This window comes from Apiospora hydei (genome assembly GCF_038363865.1).
Source record: "Apiospora hydei strain CBS 114990 chromosome Unknown utg000009l_segment0_segment0, whole genome shotgun sequence".
Lineage (NCBI taxonomy): Eukaryota > Fungi > Ascomycota > Sordariomycetes > Amphisphaeriales > Apiosporaceae > Apiospora > Apiospora hydei.
In genome coordinates, this window is record NW_027117368.1 from 6,131,643 (window position 1) to 6,148,645 (window position 17,003).

At 49.7% G+C, this 17,003-nt stretch overlaps 6 protein-coding genes across 6 annotated transcripts; 4 read left to right on the forward strand and 2 right to left on the reverse strand.

Annotated features, from left to right (window-relative positions):
- Positions 1–487: 487 nt before the first annotated feature.
- PG997_013735 (rRNA-processing protein LAS1) lies at positions 488–2,162 on the forward strand (the record flags this gene model as incomplete). Its single annotated transcript, XM_066818049.1, has 2 exons — positions 488–882; positions 1,505–2,162. 2 exons carry the CDS (start codon positions 488–490, stop codon positions 2,160–2,162), a joined length of 1,053 nt encoding a protein of 350 aa, XP_066663741.1.
- A 553-nt stretch (positions 2,163–2,715) lies between these two features.
- PG997_013736 (hydroxyacylglutathione hydrolase) lies at positions 2,716–4,055 on the forward strand (the record flags this gene model as incomplete). Its single annotated transcript, XM_066818050.1, has 9 exons — positions 2,716–2,740; positions 2,813–2,900; positions 2,970–3,041; positions 3,123–3,156; positions 3,238–3,445; positions 3,518–3,609; positions 3,678–3,812; positions 3,886–3,912; positions 3,969–4,055. The coding sequence occupies 9 exons, from the start codon at positions 2,716–2,718 to the stop codon at positions 4,053–4,055; spliced, it is 768 nt and encodes a 255-aa protein (XP_066663742.1).
- A 734-nt stretch (positions 4,056–4,789) lies between these two features.
- Positions 4,790–6,060, forward strand: PG997_013737 (uncharacterized protein; the record flags this gene model as incomplete). Its single annotated transcript, XM_066818051.1, has 2 exons — positions 4,790–5,020; positions 5,161–6,060. The coding sequence occupies 2 exons, from the start codon at positions 4,790–4,792 to the stop codon at positions 6,058–6,060; spliced, it is 1,131 nt and encodes a 376-aa protein (XP_066663743.1).
- Positions 6,061–10,979: 4,919 nt separating this feature from the next.
- PG997_013738 (cation diffusion facilitator family transporter) lies at positions 10,980–12,656 on the reverse strand (the record flags this gene model as incomplete). The annotated part of the gene is made up of 1 exon (XM_066818052.1): positions 10,980–12,656. One exon carries the CDS (start codon positions 12,654–12,656, stop codon positions 10,980–10,982), a length of 1,677 nt encoding a protein of 558 aa, XP_066663744.1.
- A 947-nt stretch (positions 12,657–13,603) lies between these two features.
- Positions 13,604–14,689, forward strand: PG997_013739 (uncharacterized protein; the record flags this gene model as incomplete). The annotated part of the gene is made up of 1 exon (XM_066818053.1): positions 13,604–14,689. The coding sequence occupies one exon, from the start codon at positions 13,604–13,606 to the stop codon at positions 14,687–14,689; it is 1,086 nt and encodes a 361-aa protein (XP_066663745.1).
- Positions 14,690–15,575: 886 nt separating this feature from the next.
- On the reverse strand, positions 15,576–16,573 carry PG997_013740 (uncharacterized protein; the record flags this gene model as incomplete). Its single annotated transcript, XM_066818054.1, has 2 exons — positions 15,576–15,992; positions 16,049–16,573. The coding sequence occupies 2 exons, from the start codon at positions 16,571–16,573 to the stop codon at positions 15,576–15,578; spliced, it is 942 nt and encodes a 313-aa protein (XP_066663746.1).
- Positions 16,574–17,003: the final 430 nt, after the last annotated feature.

The following is a 17,003-nucleotide window of genomic DNA, read 5'->3' on the forward strand; positions in this document are numbered from 1 at the left end:
CCCAAAGTCTATTGGATCATCTATCGTTAGGTTAAAAACTTTACTGCATGACCAACAACAGGCATGTCTAAGATTAGTAACACCTAAGAAAACATCTAAGGTGAGTAGCAGAGAATGTGTACTAACAATATCTCGGCATTGGACATTGAAAGATGCTATGTTGGCGACGGACGGTGTAGTGTAGCGTACATAGGCTTGGGTTGGTGGGTTTTTCAGGTAGCCTCGAAAAGTAACTGGGCCACTTCCGATCAATGGCACAAATTTCTCGACCATAAGCCAGGATCGTCATTTAAACAAACCAGCCTCCCACTCCCACTTTGAAAGACTCGCGACGGAAGAAGCCAATCTCGTCAAGGGGGCACCAAGCAGGCCAACATCTCTTCATTTCTCTTTTCGGGCAATTGCACACTTGCAGGGGTTGTTCTTCTCCCTGTTTAAACCTGATACCACCGTCCACCGATCGCTCGCTTTCCTCCAGCCGCCCAAGATGGTTCAGTACATCCACACGCCTTGGCGGGACCGGGCAGAACTATTGAAGGTCCGGCAGGAGTTCTATCCCTCAGAGCCCTCGCTGCCGCCGACCAGCGCCGAAGCTACTGTGGCAGTTGCTGCTGCTGCGCCTACCACTTCTCCTGCTGCTGCGACGGTGGCGGCGGATCCGCAATCGTCGTCGTTGTCGTCGTCGTCGTCCAGCGAAGAAGCTCAAAAGCGCCATGCCGTCTGGAGAGTCTCCATGTGGATGCAGCGCGGCAGCTGCCCCCACATGGTCGAATCTACGAGCCTCCTGACGGCCGCCATCCTGCTAGATCTTCAGGAGGCCAGAAATGGGGCGGATAGCCTGTACGAGGCCGTCCGACTCGCCTACTCCGCCGCCTTCAGCCGGTAGGTCCTCTTCCCTTCCACATCCCTCGCTCGTCTTTCTGTTGTGGATTTACTTTGGTTTTATTTCCCTTTCCCCTCTTTCTTTGGACGGAGGAGATGCATGCACACTTGCATAAGCCCTTGCCGCGCATGCGCTGTGCTGTGCTGTGCAGTCTGTGGGTGTGTTTTGAAACCTTGAAAATACAGTGGCTACGTGAGACATTAGCCGCCCTCCGAGCGAGGTTGGCTTCCTTGCCACTCTAGGTTCGATCTGAGTCTGCATTGAATGAATGCCCGATTTGAAACCTCAACCGACCAGTGTCGCGGATACTTGGTTTGGTTGCGCCCACGGCCGCTCAAACCATGTTTCGTTTTGGCCTTGTTTGTCTTCGCGATCTTTCCTTCTTTTGGGGGCTTGTCAGCTTGCAACTACTCCAGCCGGCTGGCGCCTCTCGAGAGTTCGCCAGACCGGGGAGAATAATGCGCAAGCGATGGACCGATCACAAGCCCCAGACTTATTCTGGGTCGTCTTTAGTCTTTGACTCTTGACGCAGCCACTGGCTCAGACGTAGCAGATATCCGCATTTACCGGGCTTCATCATTAGGAGTACTGCTGCTGAAGAAAACTAACTAATGATGATAGGTTCGTTACGGGACTGCTCGATGGCCAACAGGAGAAGCAGCAGAAGCAGAGCATGTGGTCGATTGCGAAAATCATCGGTCTGCCAGCGACCTTTGTCGAGCTCAGGCATCAATGCACGCACGAGCAGCTTCCGCCACTGCTGAAGCTCCGGTCCGCGGCTCAGAAGTCTCTCGTATGGATCTGGGACTACTACTGGCGGCATTTGCCTGACGATGAAGCTCAGGGCAACCCTGGTGGTGCCTCTGCAAGAGATGCCTGCATAGAACTGGTGTCGAGCTACCTACAAGAGACGGATGCGGCGAAGAAAAGTACCATGGAGAAGTGGATGAGACAGTATGATGAGGTGCTTGTCCTCGGGGCTCTTTCGGAAATTGATTCAGCCTGCAAGGACCCCTTGGTGCTTCGGCGTTCTTTGCAGCTATATAGGCACATCGTGGATGGCGGCATGAGCTCGGCGGGTGAGCACGAGTCATCGAGCAGCAGCAAAGATCTCGGGGCTCTACAAGCTGAGCTCGCTCATCAAACTAGTCAGCTTGACGCGCTGCAGCGCTCCAAGACTGGCGTCGAAGCCGCTGCACCGGTCGAGTCACCTGTCATGACGAGAGGGTGGTCTAGATTCCAAGGGGCGTGGAAGCCGAAGCCTATAGGAGTGGTGTAACTCTAGATGTCACCTAATACAGAAGAAAAGATGTATTCTCATTTGTCATGCAATCCACTGCAGTGCAACTTGCTTCCTCCAAATCATGTGCTTCCAAGAGGAACTTACTACAGTCGCCATCTCGTGATGTTGCAGAAGCGGATGGCCGGCAGCTGTTGCCCGCCTTTGCCGGCTGACAGCTCCGCAGTGTGACTGCCGCTCAACGTCATCGCAGAAATGCGGCAATAGTGAACGGCCTTGACTGCATTACCAATCGGAATTGCGTATGTTCGTGCTAAGGGCCATTGAAGCTCCCGACAGTTAACGAGAGAAACATCCGATTCTTTCGAAGAGAGATATTCACTTCTTCTTTTTCACGTTCTTCCGGCTTCATTTCTCTATGAATCGAATTCTTTCGGCCCGGCCGTTAGCTTCCAGTAAACTCAATACACTTGCAGCCTCTGTAAGTTTCCTGAAGACTGGTGGTGTGCGATGATGTATTGCCGTCTGAACAATGGGACTAACGCTGGGGCGCAATTGGTCGCCTGCACTATAGCTTGCCTTCTCTCGTGCCATGCATATCCAGTCGATCCCCATGTGTAAGCCTTTTTCGGACCTTGATATGTGACTGCCTCGCGGATCGCGGCTCACACAAGATTGGTCGAATGTAGGGGTGGGCAGTAGCAATAACTACGCCTACTTGGTAAAGGACGACAAGTCCAAGGATGCCGTCATCATCGACCCGGCACACCCTGAAGAGTGAGAGCCCAGATGCAGCCCCTGTCGGTGTCGCTTGACTGGTTTACTGATAGTATTGGTGCCTGGTAGAGTTGTCCCGGTGCTCAAGAAGGCCATCCAGGACGGCGAGATCAACTTGACGGCTATTGTCAACACCCACCAGTAAGTGCTTGCTGTTCTCAATATCGCCATCACTTTGCTTCAAGGTGCTGGCTGGCGATTGGTTTCTGACATGCTTCGCAGCCATTGGGATCATGCAGGAGGCAATAAACAGATGGTTAGTTCTTGTGCTACTTTGGTTCCTCATCCACGGAAAGACAGAAGTTATTGACTTATGGCCCGTCTACCCTCATTGTAGCTTTCTGAGCTCGGCAAACTCCCGATATACGGCGGTAAGGAGTGCGAGGGTGTGACATCCACCCCCGCCAACGGCGATGGCTTCAAGCTCGGCAACATCAAGATCAAGGGCCTCTACACCCCCTGCCACACCCAGGACTCCATCTGCTGGTATATGGAGGATGGCGACCAGAAGGTCGTCTTCACTGGTGATACCTTGTTCCACGGCGGTAAGTTAGGCTTTCTTTGTGTCAGACGTATGTTTGGTTACTTGCTTGCTTGCTGACTCGCGATCCCAACAGGTTGTGGCAGGTTCTTCGAGGGCACGGCTACCGAGATGCACAAGGCTCTGAACAAGACGCTGGCGGCCCTGCCAGATGACACCAAGGTCTACGTAAGTCATCATGATAAGCTCGGCCGTGGATACAAGACGTGGTCAATAGCATCACTGACAGCATATAGCCCGGTCACGAGTACACCAAGGCCAACGTCAAGTTCGGCGTGTCTGTCTTGCAGAATGAAGCAATCAAGGCGCTCGAGTCCTTTGCGGAGAACAACAAGGAGACGCAAGGACAGTTTACCATTGGAGATGAGAAGGTACGTGTTCCGTCTTCAACGAACAATTTCGGTTACATACAAAAGACGCTTACTGACTTGGGCGTCTAACTAGAAACATAATGTCTTCATGCGAGTTGACGTAAGTAGATGATCATACCAAGGACCTAGACAATCTTGCTGACATGCTATCTCTAGGACCCCGAGATCCAGAAGGCCACTGGCCAAACAGATCCCGTCGAAGTCATGGCCAAGCTCCGCGAGATGAAGAACAACTTCAAGTGAGTGTACATAGAAGTTGAAGCTCTGGGTGGTTGACTACCCGGGCAGTGGCGGCCGCTGATATCTCAAAAGCCCTCCAAGTGATAGTAAGCTCTAGCTTCCGAAGTTGTAACATACATGTATGGATTTACCGAGTCCACCAACAATCAATATAAGAATATGACCAAAGGGTTCTATGTGCAACGTATTATGCATTATCTCGCTGTTGACAGATGATGTGATGAGGGCTGATAGTTCTAGGTCAAGTAAGGGGCCGCTCGGCAAAAACATGGGTTGGAATCCTTCATATGGGCAATGGTAATGATCACCACTGCTTCACATTCCCATGCGACACTCCATATTCGCCCTTTATCTAATCAATATTCCATTTAGAAGTGAGTAACAGGTGGTGGGTGCGTGGCACTCAGTGATTGTAATCATAGACCAAGTAATAAATCAGGTAGGCTTGGTGCTCACTCACCGAGTACAACTAGATGAGGACTTCAGGAAGGAACGACTTTGTGCAACAGCTACATTGAATGTTGCGAATAGTAACCACATTCAACACCTTTGATACGTATAAATTCGAGGAAAGGGTTCCCCATCTGAGGTCTGCTCTATTACTTCTCTACAACCATTTCACGCCTTCCCTTTGGTGCATACCCAACAACACACACCAAACACCCAACCGAATCAGGACACTACCCAGCACACTGAACACACCGAACACAACCAAATAAACACCACCCATCTTCAAGATGATGAACACTTACCTTGTTGCCGGCCTGCTGGCATTCCTATCTTCTCAGGCCTTGGCCCTGCCTGCCACCTTGACAAGTACTGCTTCCAAGTCAACGGCATCGTTCGAGCCTGTCGACTACCATGACAACCTCTGCGAGGAGGTGTCCTACACTGACCAGACCAGTGCCGATTCGGCTCTGACCTCGGACTGCCGGGATCTCATGTCTTGGGCTAACGTCACCAAGGGCGTAAGTTTTACCTCTTTATTTTCTTTCTAATTTTTTATTGTTTCCCTACGCAGCCCTCTGGGCGGCAAGTAACTTCCAACTTCTTGGATTCCTTTTTCTTCTTCTTGTGCTAACAAGACGGGAAATTCTCTCCCACCTAGTTCTTCGTCCTCGACGCCCCTTCCGAAGACTACACCTGGACCCTCCAGACCAACCGCTCCTGCACCGTCACAGTCAAGTACGTCACCCCGCCCGACGCCTCCGCCGCCGTCTACATCGGCAACGGAGACCTCTACCAGATCCTGGACCATGCGCTCAACGGGACCGGCCAGACGGTCGGGTACACGGGTAACTGGAACTGCACCGATGAGCAGTACCCGGCCACTCCCCAGTGGTGGATCAAGAAGGCCGACGCTTCTTCATCTGCTTCTGCTTCCTCCCCCAAGCTGGCTCGTCAGTGGCTTGGTTCCCACCCCCATACCGAAGACGGTGACCCTGACGTTTGCGACTCGATTATCGGCGGTGGATCCAGAAAGCACAACGCCGTGACAGGTACTTCTTCTTCCTATCCTGCTCGTGCTTCTGCCATCATCTCCTCCGCTCTCTCTGCCGCCAATAACCTGGCCCGCCCCCCTCCTCCCCAGAAGCAGAAGCGTGACGCTCCCGAGGCCCCCTTCGCCCCCGGCAACCAGTCCTACACCGACTGCGGCACCTCGAGCTTCACGGACCTGACGACCAATGACTCGCCACACTGGTACGACTGCGCGTCGATGTCCAGGTTCACGGGCAACAACGGCGAGTGGATCCTGTCGGAGGGCTCGGACTCGGGCGAGTGGTGGCGCCTGAGCATGCCCGGCGTCGCCATGGGCAAGTGCGAATTCGTCGTCCGCAACAGGGAGGGGCGCCCGCCCGTGGGCAACCACGACGTCAACACCATCTTGCGCTACATCCAGTGCGAGAAGGACCGCGCCAAGGGCCAGACGGCCGAGTACAAGGGCGGCTTCACCTGCGGCGCAGCGCAGACGAAGGTCGAGTGGTGGATGCGCAAGACGCAGCACTAAGCAGGATTGGATGGGTAGATAGATCGGTGCTTGGCTTCTTCGGCTCATCATACAGGGGAGTAGTTGTCAGCCGGTCGGGGCGGCAACACCACATGTGGTTCTTCTATTCGGGAGTCACGTTACAGAAGGAGTAACACATAGATGGCCATGATCTACTTCGGATCCGGCTTGATAGACGGTTGACCACCTGTCAACGCAGACGCAATGAATTACATGCAAAAACACATCTGATTTACTCTCTGGAATTGGTGAACTGGCGATAGACTGAAGGCAAAGAGTGAGATAGGCATGTTTCGTAAAATTAACAAAAATGTTATTGATCTATGGAGAATGTATCCCACAAGCCCTAAGCACCTGCCCAACTATCGGAGCGAGATGGCTAGAGGGACCCAAGGGAGAGCTGGCCACGTTTGGACCAGCCCGAGCGTCTGATTTTGCTTCACTGTCCACACTTGACCGTTGTAGAGTTTGGATATTTTCGAAACGGTAAGCTCTAGCATAATTAGAAGCGGGTGTTTTTGGGTGTGTGTATCATACAGTCGCTGTGGACGTTGACACGACACGACACGTATATCTAGAAGAGAAGGGAAAACGAGAAGGAAATATGTCGGAATGGCCGGCCCGGCTGCCAGCTTCCAGTAGATCTGTTACCTGTGTGGTATTGCTCAAATCCAGGACTGTTCGACGAGGGGTCGATGGCAGCCAACAGAGCGTTTCCTCAAACTGTCTGCAGCAGAGCCAGCGAATCTATTGCCATATTGAGGCCATGGAAGACTCATAAGCGTCTGCTGAAGGAGATTCTTGGGAAAGTGTGTCGAATTGTGTGTTGGGAAGAATGAGAGTTCCGGTTGAGGCTGGACTTCTGTGAAAATTTGAAGTAGTCGGGAAAAGTGGACCGCTACACAGTGCTTTCCAACTCGCCCATCAGAATACACTGTACGGGCCTTCTGTACATTATTACAAGATATTAATTTTTTATAACGTGGTTTACTATTAAGCGGATTATATTACCTCTCGTATTACTTTTTTTAATTAATTATATTAATTAAACTTTAACGCGTTTTATTTTTATAATAATAATACTTAACGTGGTTTATTATTAAATAGCTCGTATTATTAAGTGGTTTACTTTTACCACTTTTTAATACTTTTATAAAAATTATTTTAATCACGACGCTTTAAATTAATTATATTCACTCGCTATTTAATTCGCTACTTAATTTTATATGCTTTTTATATGTTCGCGCATTATGGCTTATCTCGCCGTAGATCCTACAGCGCCTGCCGCCCGTCGCGCGCCTCTTCGATAAACCACTATTTTCGCCTTTATTAGTCGCTGGCCGCTTCCTTTTTACCTTTTCGTCTTATAGCCTTCGAGATTCCTTAATCGTAAGGGCTTTTCCAAGCTGGACTCGCGACTTTTTAGCTTTTCGGCGCTTCGAAAGGGCTAAATTAGCCTTTTTTAAAATACGTATTCGATTATATATAAAAGTTATTTTATAAATTATTTTAATTATATTTTTCGCTATTTAATTTACCGTATTTAAAATCGGCGTCGGAGAGTTTTTTTAATAAATAAACACCTTCTTTTTAATATAAGTAGAGTATTTAGTTATTTATTAAAGGTTAAACAGCGTTTAAAAGTCGTAGGTATTAGCCGTCCTCGAACGGGATAGGCTAGGTATAGGCGTTTAAAAACGCATATTTAGCTTATTAATTACCTCGTTCGGGTTATAAGGTACTAAGCCGAATATATTAAATTTAGATTTAATGTTAATTTTCGTGAAAATAGCGAAATGTATAGCTTTAAACGCGATAAAAAACTCGAGCTTCGTAATATAATTTATCGAGGCCTTAATAAATAGCTCGATTTCTTTCGAATAAACACGCTTTAAAGGCGAATAAAGTGCTATATCGAAAGGTTAAAATAGGTGCGATAAATAAAGAGGTATACTAATTATAATAATATTATTATCTTAGTAATATACCTCGAATTCGGCCGAAATATAGCTCTCGTAGCCGTCGAGAATTAAGAGGCGGTAGCGACCTTTCGTTTACGATTTAATATATTTATCGAAGTGTTTAATTTAGTTTAAACTTGTTTTATTATCGATTTATTTATTAAAAGTCGGTTTAATTATTTAATCGCCCGGTAAATCGTATTCGGTGGCTTAGTTCGCTAGGTAATATTAATTTTAAACGATTAAGAATAGCGGGATGCATTAGCTTTGCGAATTAATATATTTAATCGCCGTCGACTATTCCCGATTACTAGGCTAGACCGACTTCGCCTTTCTACGCCGATCGGCGCGTGTTACGATGAGGGTTAACTCGATTATACTTATTATAAAGCCGGTTTTATCGAAATTATATATATTTTTATTAACGATACCGTATTTAGCTTTAATATTCGCGATTAGTTTAAATTAACCGGAAATAACGTTTAAATCCTCGTAAAAAGCCCTTTAATAATCGTATCGACGATTTATTCTAGTTTTAAGGTTTAAGTTACGGTTAATAAATCGCTTAACTTAGTGTTTACCGACGCGTTCGCCGCCGCGCGACGCGGTAAAGAGATTAGTTATATTTTTTACACTAGCTATATTAAGAAATATCCCTCGAGTATTTAAATTAATTATATAATTACGAAGTACCTCCTTTTTAATCGGATTTAATTTTCGTTAAAAGTATCCGATTTCGCGTTATAAAGGTTAGTCGTAAAATCGGTAGTTTAAAAAAGTTCGTGAAATATTAAAAGCTTTCGTAATAGCTCTTTAATTAATATACTTTACGAGGTTTTACGTCGCTTAAATCGCTAAATCGATTCGTTCTTTTAATAAAAGATTAGGCATTATAATTATAAAATTAAAACGTATTAAAGTTTAAAAAGTATAATTAATCGAAAAAGTGTCTCAGTATATAATATATCTCGTTTATTAATAAACTACGTTAACGAGTTATTAAAATATCGAATTATTTTAACGATTTAAATAATACGAGACCTTTTAAAACCTATTAATTAAAAGGCTATTACGAAGGCCTTTCGAGTCCTATAATCCTTTATAAGCTACCGACTTCGCGGCCGAATTCCACGACGCGAAATCGTATATAATTAACGTCGATTAAACCCGATTAAAAAAAATACTCCGCGAGTATATAATTAATTTAAATACTCGAGGGATACCCTTTAATTTCGCTAGTGTAAAAAAATATAATTAATTTATTTATTACGGCGCATAGCGGCGATTACGTTAATAAGTATTAAGTTAAACGCTTTATTAATCGTAACCCGGACTTAAAAACTAAAATAAATCGTCGGTACGATTATTAAAAAGTTCTTTACGAAGATTTTAAAGTTATTTCTACTTAATTTACGCTAGTTATAAATATAAAAGCGAAATATAAAATTATTAACGAAAATATATAAAATTTTAACGAGACCGGCTTTATAATAAATATAATTAAGTTAATACTCGTTATAATACGCGCTAAGCGGCGTAAAAAAGTAAAATCGGTTTAGCTTAATAATCGAGAATAAGCAACGGCGATTAAATACATTAATTCGTAAAGCTAATGCATTTCGCCGTTCTTAATCGTTTAAGGTTAATATTACCTCGCGAACTAGTCCCGCGAAACCGATTTACCGGGCGACTAGGTAATTAAGCCGACTTTTAATAGCTAGACTAATAACGAGATAAGCTTAGATTAAATTAAGTACTTCGATAAGTATATTAAAACGTATACGAAAGGTCCCTACCGCTTTTTAATTTTCGATAGCTACGAGAGCTATATTTCGGCCGATTTCGAGGTATATTATTAAAATAATAATATTATTATACTCGGTATATTTCTTTATTTATTTTACTTATTTTAATTACTTAATATAATACTTTATTCGCTTTTTAAAGCGTGTTTATTTAAAGGAAATTAAGTTATTTATTAAGGTTTTAATTAATTATATTACGAAGCTAAAGTTTTTTATTACGTTTAAAGCTATATATTTCGTTATTTTTACGAAAGTTAATATTAAATTTAAATTTAACGTATTCGGCTTAATATTTTATAATTTAAATAAAGTAATTAATAAGTTAAATATACGTCTCCGAACGCCTATATTTAACCTATCCCGTCCGGGGACGGCTAATACTTACGACTTTTAAATGCCGTTTAACTTTTTAATAAATAATTAAGTATTTTATTTATATTAAAAAAAAGTGTTTACCTATTAAAAAGCTCTTTAACGCCGATTTTAAATACGATAAACTAAATAGCGAAAAATATAATTAAAATAGCTTATAAAATAACTTTTATATATAATTAGATGCGTATTTTAAAAAGGCTAATTTAGCCCTTTCGAAGCGCCGGAGAACTAAAAAGTCGCGAGTCCAGCTTAGAGGAGCCCTTACGATTGAGGAATCTCGAAGGCTGTAGGACGAGAAGGCAAAAGGGAAGCGGCCAGCGATTGATAAAGGCGAAAATGGTGGTTTATCGAAGAGGCGCGCGACGGGCGGCAGGCGTTGTGGTATCTGCGGCGAGACAGGTTACAATGCGCGAACATGTGTAAAGGATGTAGAATCGAGTAACGAATCGAATAGCGAATAATTTTAATTAATTTAAAGCGTTATGGTTAAATTAACTTATATAGAGGTGTTAAAATATAGAAAGAGTGATGCGAGAGGTGATATGATCAGCTCAGTGGTAAACCACGTTAGTCGGCAATGGCGATTTGCAATATTCCTAGACAAGAAGCGATGTTGGACATGATCGTTTGAGTATTGGTTTTTATCGGGATGCCGCTATGCCTATGATCTCAGCAAGCGCAATGTATGCTCGAGATATCAAGGTGGCTTGACTATTTCAACTGTATTCATAACAATATAGTACATTCGAATATTTGCATCCACACAGGCATCTTCGTCTTATAACGTTGGCTTGGCCTCCGTGCTCGTCTGCAAGCTGACCTCCCAGCGCAGGCTGTTCCCCTTACCGTACCCTTCGCCCAGTCGGTTCTGCACCAGTGTCGAAATGCGTGTCCGTAACCGACTCAAAGTGCCATCGTCTGCCCCTCTGGCAACGCAAAGCTTTAGATTGGCCATGCACAGCCCATAGTGAACCTGCCAGAACTGTGCCTCCTCGACCCGCTCCACGTTGGGTTCCGCCGCTATCTCGCTGACAACATCCGCCACGCCGATATCTCTGCTCTTGCCAGAAGAGGAAGAAACCGAGCGACCGCCATACGACATAAGTAACATCAACCCCTGAGCCACGGCCAGCCGGACTCCAAGACAAAACATCGCAACAGCCACAAGCCCACAAAGCGCACCGTCCAACAAGATAGACATCGGTATCGACAGCAGCGGTAGTATCAACAGGAGGAACGAGGTCGACAGGGTCAGGAAGTGGAAAGGGTTCGACAAGACGCTGGGCAGACTGGCCAGGTAGCTGACGCGCATTATCCTGCTGATCCTCCCGTGGTTCCTCAACCCATAAGCGCTCACCAGAGTCGCAATGATAGCTGCCAGGCTCGTCAAGTCGACACTACCCAGCTCAACGCGGGGAGATTCACCGGCACCATGCGGGTCCGGATGGTGCGACTCGTGGTCGCCGAGCCCCTCCAGAACATGCTTCAGGTTGTGGCTGACCAGATCGAAGCCGCCAAAGATAAGGAAGACGCTCATGGCGAAGCCGGCCAGGACCTCGACACGCTCGAGCCCGAACGGGTGCCGGATGCTGCTCCGCTTCCACACCTCGAAGTTGCCCAGCACCTCGACCACCACACAGACGGCCGCGCTACCGACGTCGAAGAAGACCAAGTGCGACAGGGCCGTCATGGCCAACGAGCCATGCGCCGAGAGGAAGACCCCGATGGCCACAACCAGATGGCAGAGGCACCAGTATACACGACCCCGCTGATCCTTGGATGTCGACTTCCACGCCTCCTTTAGGGTGGGGATGGGCAGATCGCGCGGGAGGGCCAGCGGTGGGCGAGGTGGAGGCTCCTGGAAGATCTGGTGCTGGGTGGAGATGGAGCTGTGCTTGTACCTGTGCCCACGTCGCTGCCCGACATTGGGCTTCACGGGCGAGGTGGATATGATCTGCGTCTGGAAGTTGAACGGGTTGCTGTTCGCCGCGCCACCAGCAGCGGCAGGCGCAAGAGGGATATCGACGGGCGGCGTGTTCTCCTTCATGAAGGGCGAGTTGGCCGCCGCCGAGGACGGTCGCGACGACATGGCGGAGGAGGGCGCAAAGGTGGGCGAGAGCAGCGTGCTGTTTTGGTGGAAAGTTGGGGCGACGGGTGATAGGCGGTTGGGGTCGTAGAAGGAGAGTTCCTCGTCGTAATCGTTATCGTGATAGTTGCTTGCAGTCCTGTCGTCGTTGTTCCTGTTGGGAACGCGTAGTAGCGGGGCGCTGGTATTGCTCTGGTGATGGTGATGGTGACGGTGGTGCTGATGCTGGTGCTGGTGGTCGCCAAAGTCGTAGTCGTCGTCGGAAGTCGTACCGCGATGTTCGGGCGAGGACGGCGGCGACGATGCCCTAATGGTGGGAGGAGGGAGGGTAGGGACTTGGATGGGTTTCGGACGGCTACCGGGAGCCATTGATAAAGGCGTGCGGCAGCGCGCTCATATCATGGATACTTTTAGCAAGGACAGGACAGGACAGACGGAACGGGGAGTGTCATGTCACAATTACAGTGGTCACTGATCATTCATTCCCCAGCTGAAGGTGGACAAGGGCCACCGCTGGTCGACTTCGGCTACGTAACGTTCCTGGCGCTTGCCCCGATGCGGGCGGTGGGTGTGCTGGAATTTTGGGTGTGCTAATCTCCAGCCGTAAGCCCAATGGCAATGACCAATGGAACTGGTTGTTGTAGGTGTCTCACGCTCATTCTTTTCCTGGGAGGAAATAATTCGTCAAATGCTTGGATTGTAGGTATATCAAGAGCAATTGAGGATTGAGAATTAGTGTATTGAGTATTCTGCAGGTATCGCGAGGCCAATTGATGTGTTGCCTACCTCCAAACTTCATGGCAATCGTTTGGGGTCATGTGTCTTCCAAGAGTGCTGGGTCAACAGCTTAAAAATACCACTGATTAGGGGGCCTTAACTTTAAAGCCTCCAGGTTGATGCCGCCATTGAGCAGGCGTCAATTCGCGCCCCTTGCAGCTGCTCTAGAGCCTCCCGAGGTCCCCACCAGCCGCTGTCGAAAAACCAATGAACATGACTTGTCTGTTGCAGGCGTCGTGTGGTCATTTCAGCAATCAAGATTCACGTCCGAACCGTAATAACAGCAAACGCATATGGGGTGTTATGCAGCACGACATCTCCGGTACAGACAAGCCATCAGCATGTAACCGACTCTCGTTTATCTCCAATCCATGCTGAGGCCCGTTTCTTCTCCCTCCCAAGACGACACCGAGACAAATGCCCAACTCCCTGTGCATGCGCAAATGACCGCAGTCCCGCCCAAGCTTCTCTCGTCTGATGGGCGCCACGACCCAACCTAAAGTCAAGGTTTCAACAGACGCTTTCGCGAAACCAACAGAATGGAGAACCAACCGCCAAGTACTAGTCCGACTCAGGCCGCCGCCGCTCAGATCATCACCAACCGTAAGAGGAGCGGCTCCTCTGGCGGCGGCATCCTGTCCAAGCTGCCCAACTTCCTGCGCTCCTCCGACAGCAGATCCAGCCTGAAAGAGTCGCGCCACATCGACATCGCCGATGACGCCCTGATACGCCCGCCCCGTGCCCTCGCCCCCATATCTCAGCAGTCGGTCCAGCAGCAGATCAAGACGCGCAGGCGTAAGGGTTCTCTGAGGAAGGTCGCCCTGCTCGGCCGCGGCGCACAGCGCGAACGGAGTCCTCTGAACATCAACACCAACAACAATACCGCCGCCGCCCCCGGAGGACCGCCCGAAGTCATCGTGACTTCTGGTCCTATAACAGACACCCTAGTGGCATCCCCCGTATCCCCGATGGATTCCGCTCTCGGCTTGGGTATTTCCGACATCACGCCTCGTCCCTCTATGGACGGGTATGCTCATAGGGCCGACGTGGCAGACCGTCCTCCCCCACCTAAACTCGACCCCGTTGCGCAACTACCTAGTCCCACCATCTCGTCGTACGCCTCGACTACCGACGAAGAGGATATCCTCTCCCTAAAGACTCGGTCTGCTTCGCCCTTGCGTCCCACCCTATCTTCCGTATCCTCCGGCTCCGAGTCGTACTTCTCGAAAGCTCTTCGCGCCCCATCCGTGTCTCTCCAGCGCCGCCGGTCAATAAAACATGCCAAGTCGCCATTGTCCCTGCAGGGCTTGACCGCTTCGTCGCTCCCGCCGTCCGATTCCGAGTATGACTACAGCGAGACCGAATGGTGGGGCTGGGTGATCCTGATCGTGACCTGGACCGTCTTCGTGATCGGTATGGGAAGCTGCCTCGGGGTTTGGAGCTGGGCGTGGGATGTCGGCACGACACCGTATGCGCCACCCGAGTTCGAAGACGATCCTACACTGCCCATTGTGGGCTACTACCCGGCCTTGATGATCTTGACTTGCATCATGGCTTGGGTCTGGGTCGTGACGGCGTGGGTGGGCATGAAGTACTTCAGACATGCAAAGATTACAGGGGATTGAAGTGCCCGAGGACTATCACAACCCACGCAGGCTCCCAGGAGCGCCCACGGGCAATTTTCTCGGCTGCATTCTGGGCTGCCACAATTACCATCCGTATCAGTCGCATTCTGCTTACGTTGGCTGGCTTGCGAGCGAAAGATGCCTGGCATACACTGCCAGGCGCCGCGCCCTCCCATTCGGGGTCCATCAACTTGGCCGTGGCGAATCGCTCATTCTCAATAGCTTGATAGCTGTCGCGCAATATCAAAACCACAAGACTTCGTTGTTGGCTGGATGATATCTCGGTGGGCACAGGGCGGAATCACGTCCATATGCAGCTGTCTCTAGTCAGCAGCCCTGGGCACGAGTACTGATTTTGGCATGTGATTTCACCCTGTAAGCAAGCCAAGCCATTCGAAATAGGAGCTGGACAGATGCTTTGCGAAACTACGCATTACTTGGGTCATTTTGCGCCTATCTCATGTCCCTCCATGAATTTTCTACTGCTGCATGATAAGCTATAGGGGCTTTGCCGAAGCGTTAGTCAATGCCCCATTACCCAATGTTTACGGATGCCAATCGAAGGGGACAGTGAAAGGGGGAGGTGCCCCTTATTGGGGCTTCGCGAGCAGTTGCATGCCATCTCTTTTGGAAATGTCACGATGTGAAGGATCGCGATATTCCACATGGAGACATTCGCGAAGTCATTTACCTCGAAGCCATTAGGCTGATGAGCACCAAGGAAAGGCAGTTGTACTAGAACTAGAAGAATAAGCAAAAAGAGGTATCTTCAAATAATAGTAATAGTCAGCAGATGCAAACTGCCTGGCCCTCGCCTCATCCCGCTCTTAGGGCAACGTTGTTTATGTACATATAGCGCATCTACAAGGTGAATCTGAGCATATGCTCACAACTGCTTCTTGGACGTTGCCGCCATGAACTTGGCCCGCAACGGGCCCATTCCCCACATCCACGCGATGATCCTGTCGTTGATCCAGTCCCAACCCAAACGCGACCCGAGCCAGACGATGGTGGCCAAGGTGCCCTTCCAGACCGACGTGGGCGGGCTGGTCTTGAGCGTCTGCGCGACCACGGTGCGCGCATACGTCTCGACGGAGCACCCCTGCGCCTCGCGGACCCGGCCGCCCTCGAGGTTGCCCTCGATGTCGGCCGCGAGGGGCGCGTAGAGGCTGGTCCGGGGCAGGCGGACGGCGGCCGCGTTGTCGACGAAGTTGGTCGCGATGCCGCCTGTCACGATGTGCACGACGTCGATGCCCAGGGGCGGAACTCGAGGCGCAGGGTGTTGTTGAGGGCGGCTAGAGCGCTTTTGGAGGCGTTGTCTGTCACAAAAGTGAGCAACGTATACATATAAGTATATACACTTTGGGAGATCTTACAGACGCCTTGCCACGGGATGGGCACGATACCCGCAACGCTCCCGATATTCACCACGCGCGGCCGCCGTCCGGCCGTGGCGGAGGCGGCGAGGAGCGGCGCGAAGGCCTGTGTCACGGCGAGCACGCCCCAGACGTTGACGTCGAAGAGCCGCCGGGCCTCGTCCAGGTCCGCATCCAGGAGCGGGGCCTGGTAGCCGCCGCCCGCGTTGTTGACCAGGACATCCAAGTGTCCTCCCGTGGCCGTAGTAGTCGTGTTAAGAAGATCCGTGACGGCCTGCACCGCTGCCCGGATGGACGCCGGGTCCGCCACGTCGAGCTGCAGGAGCGTCTCGATGCCCGACTTTTTCAGGCCGGCCATCTTGGCCGGGCTGCGCGCTGTCGCGATTACGCGGCATCCGCGGCGGTGGTACTCCTGCGCTAGGGCGAAGCCGATGCCGCCTTCAGAGCAGCCGGTCAGGAGGACCGTGGTCTTCCGCTGCTGGCCGGGGTTTTCTAGTGGGCCGTCCATAATGATGGCGTGATGTGGAGTTTTCCTTTCCTCAGTTCGACCCTAGTTGGCGGCCTCCAGCAACTGCAGCTACCATGGATTCTCTGGTATTGGCTCTGTATCGTGAGTATCTCCACGAGAGCACGCATACACTTGTCGACTTCATGCGCCGTTCCTGAGAGTGAGCGGACCCAGCCGCCAGCCCCGGGTAGTCTTTCCCTGCAAGAGGGGAAACTAATACGTAAAATTGGACACCTCGGCATCTCCCCGCATTGCGCCAACCAGCCCCCCGCCTCCTGACTGGGGGGATAGATAGGAGTTGCGAGTTCGATGCATTCGCGGCATTTCGCGGTCGACTCACCATCTGATAAACGTGAGACGACGAAGTGGCTCTTTAAAAGTGGTCAAGAGTCGCATTGCGCGGTGGGGCCCTTGGGGGGTTGGGCGGAGA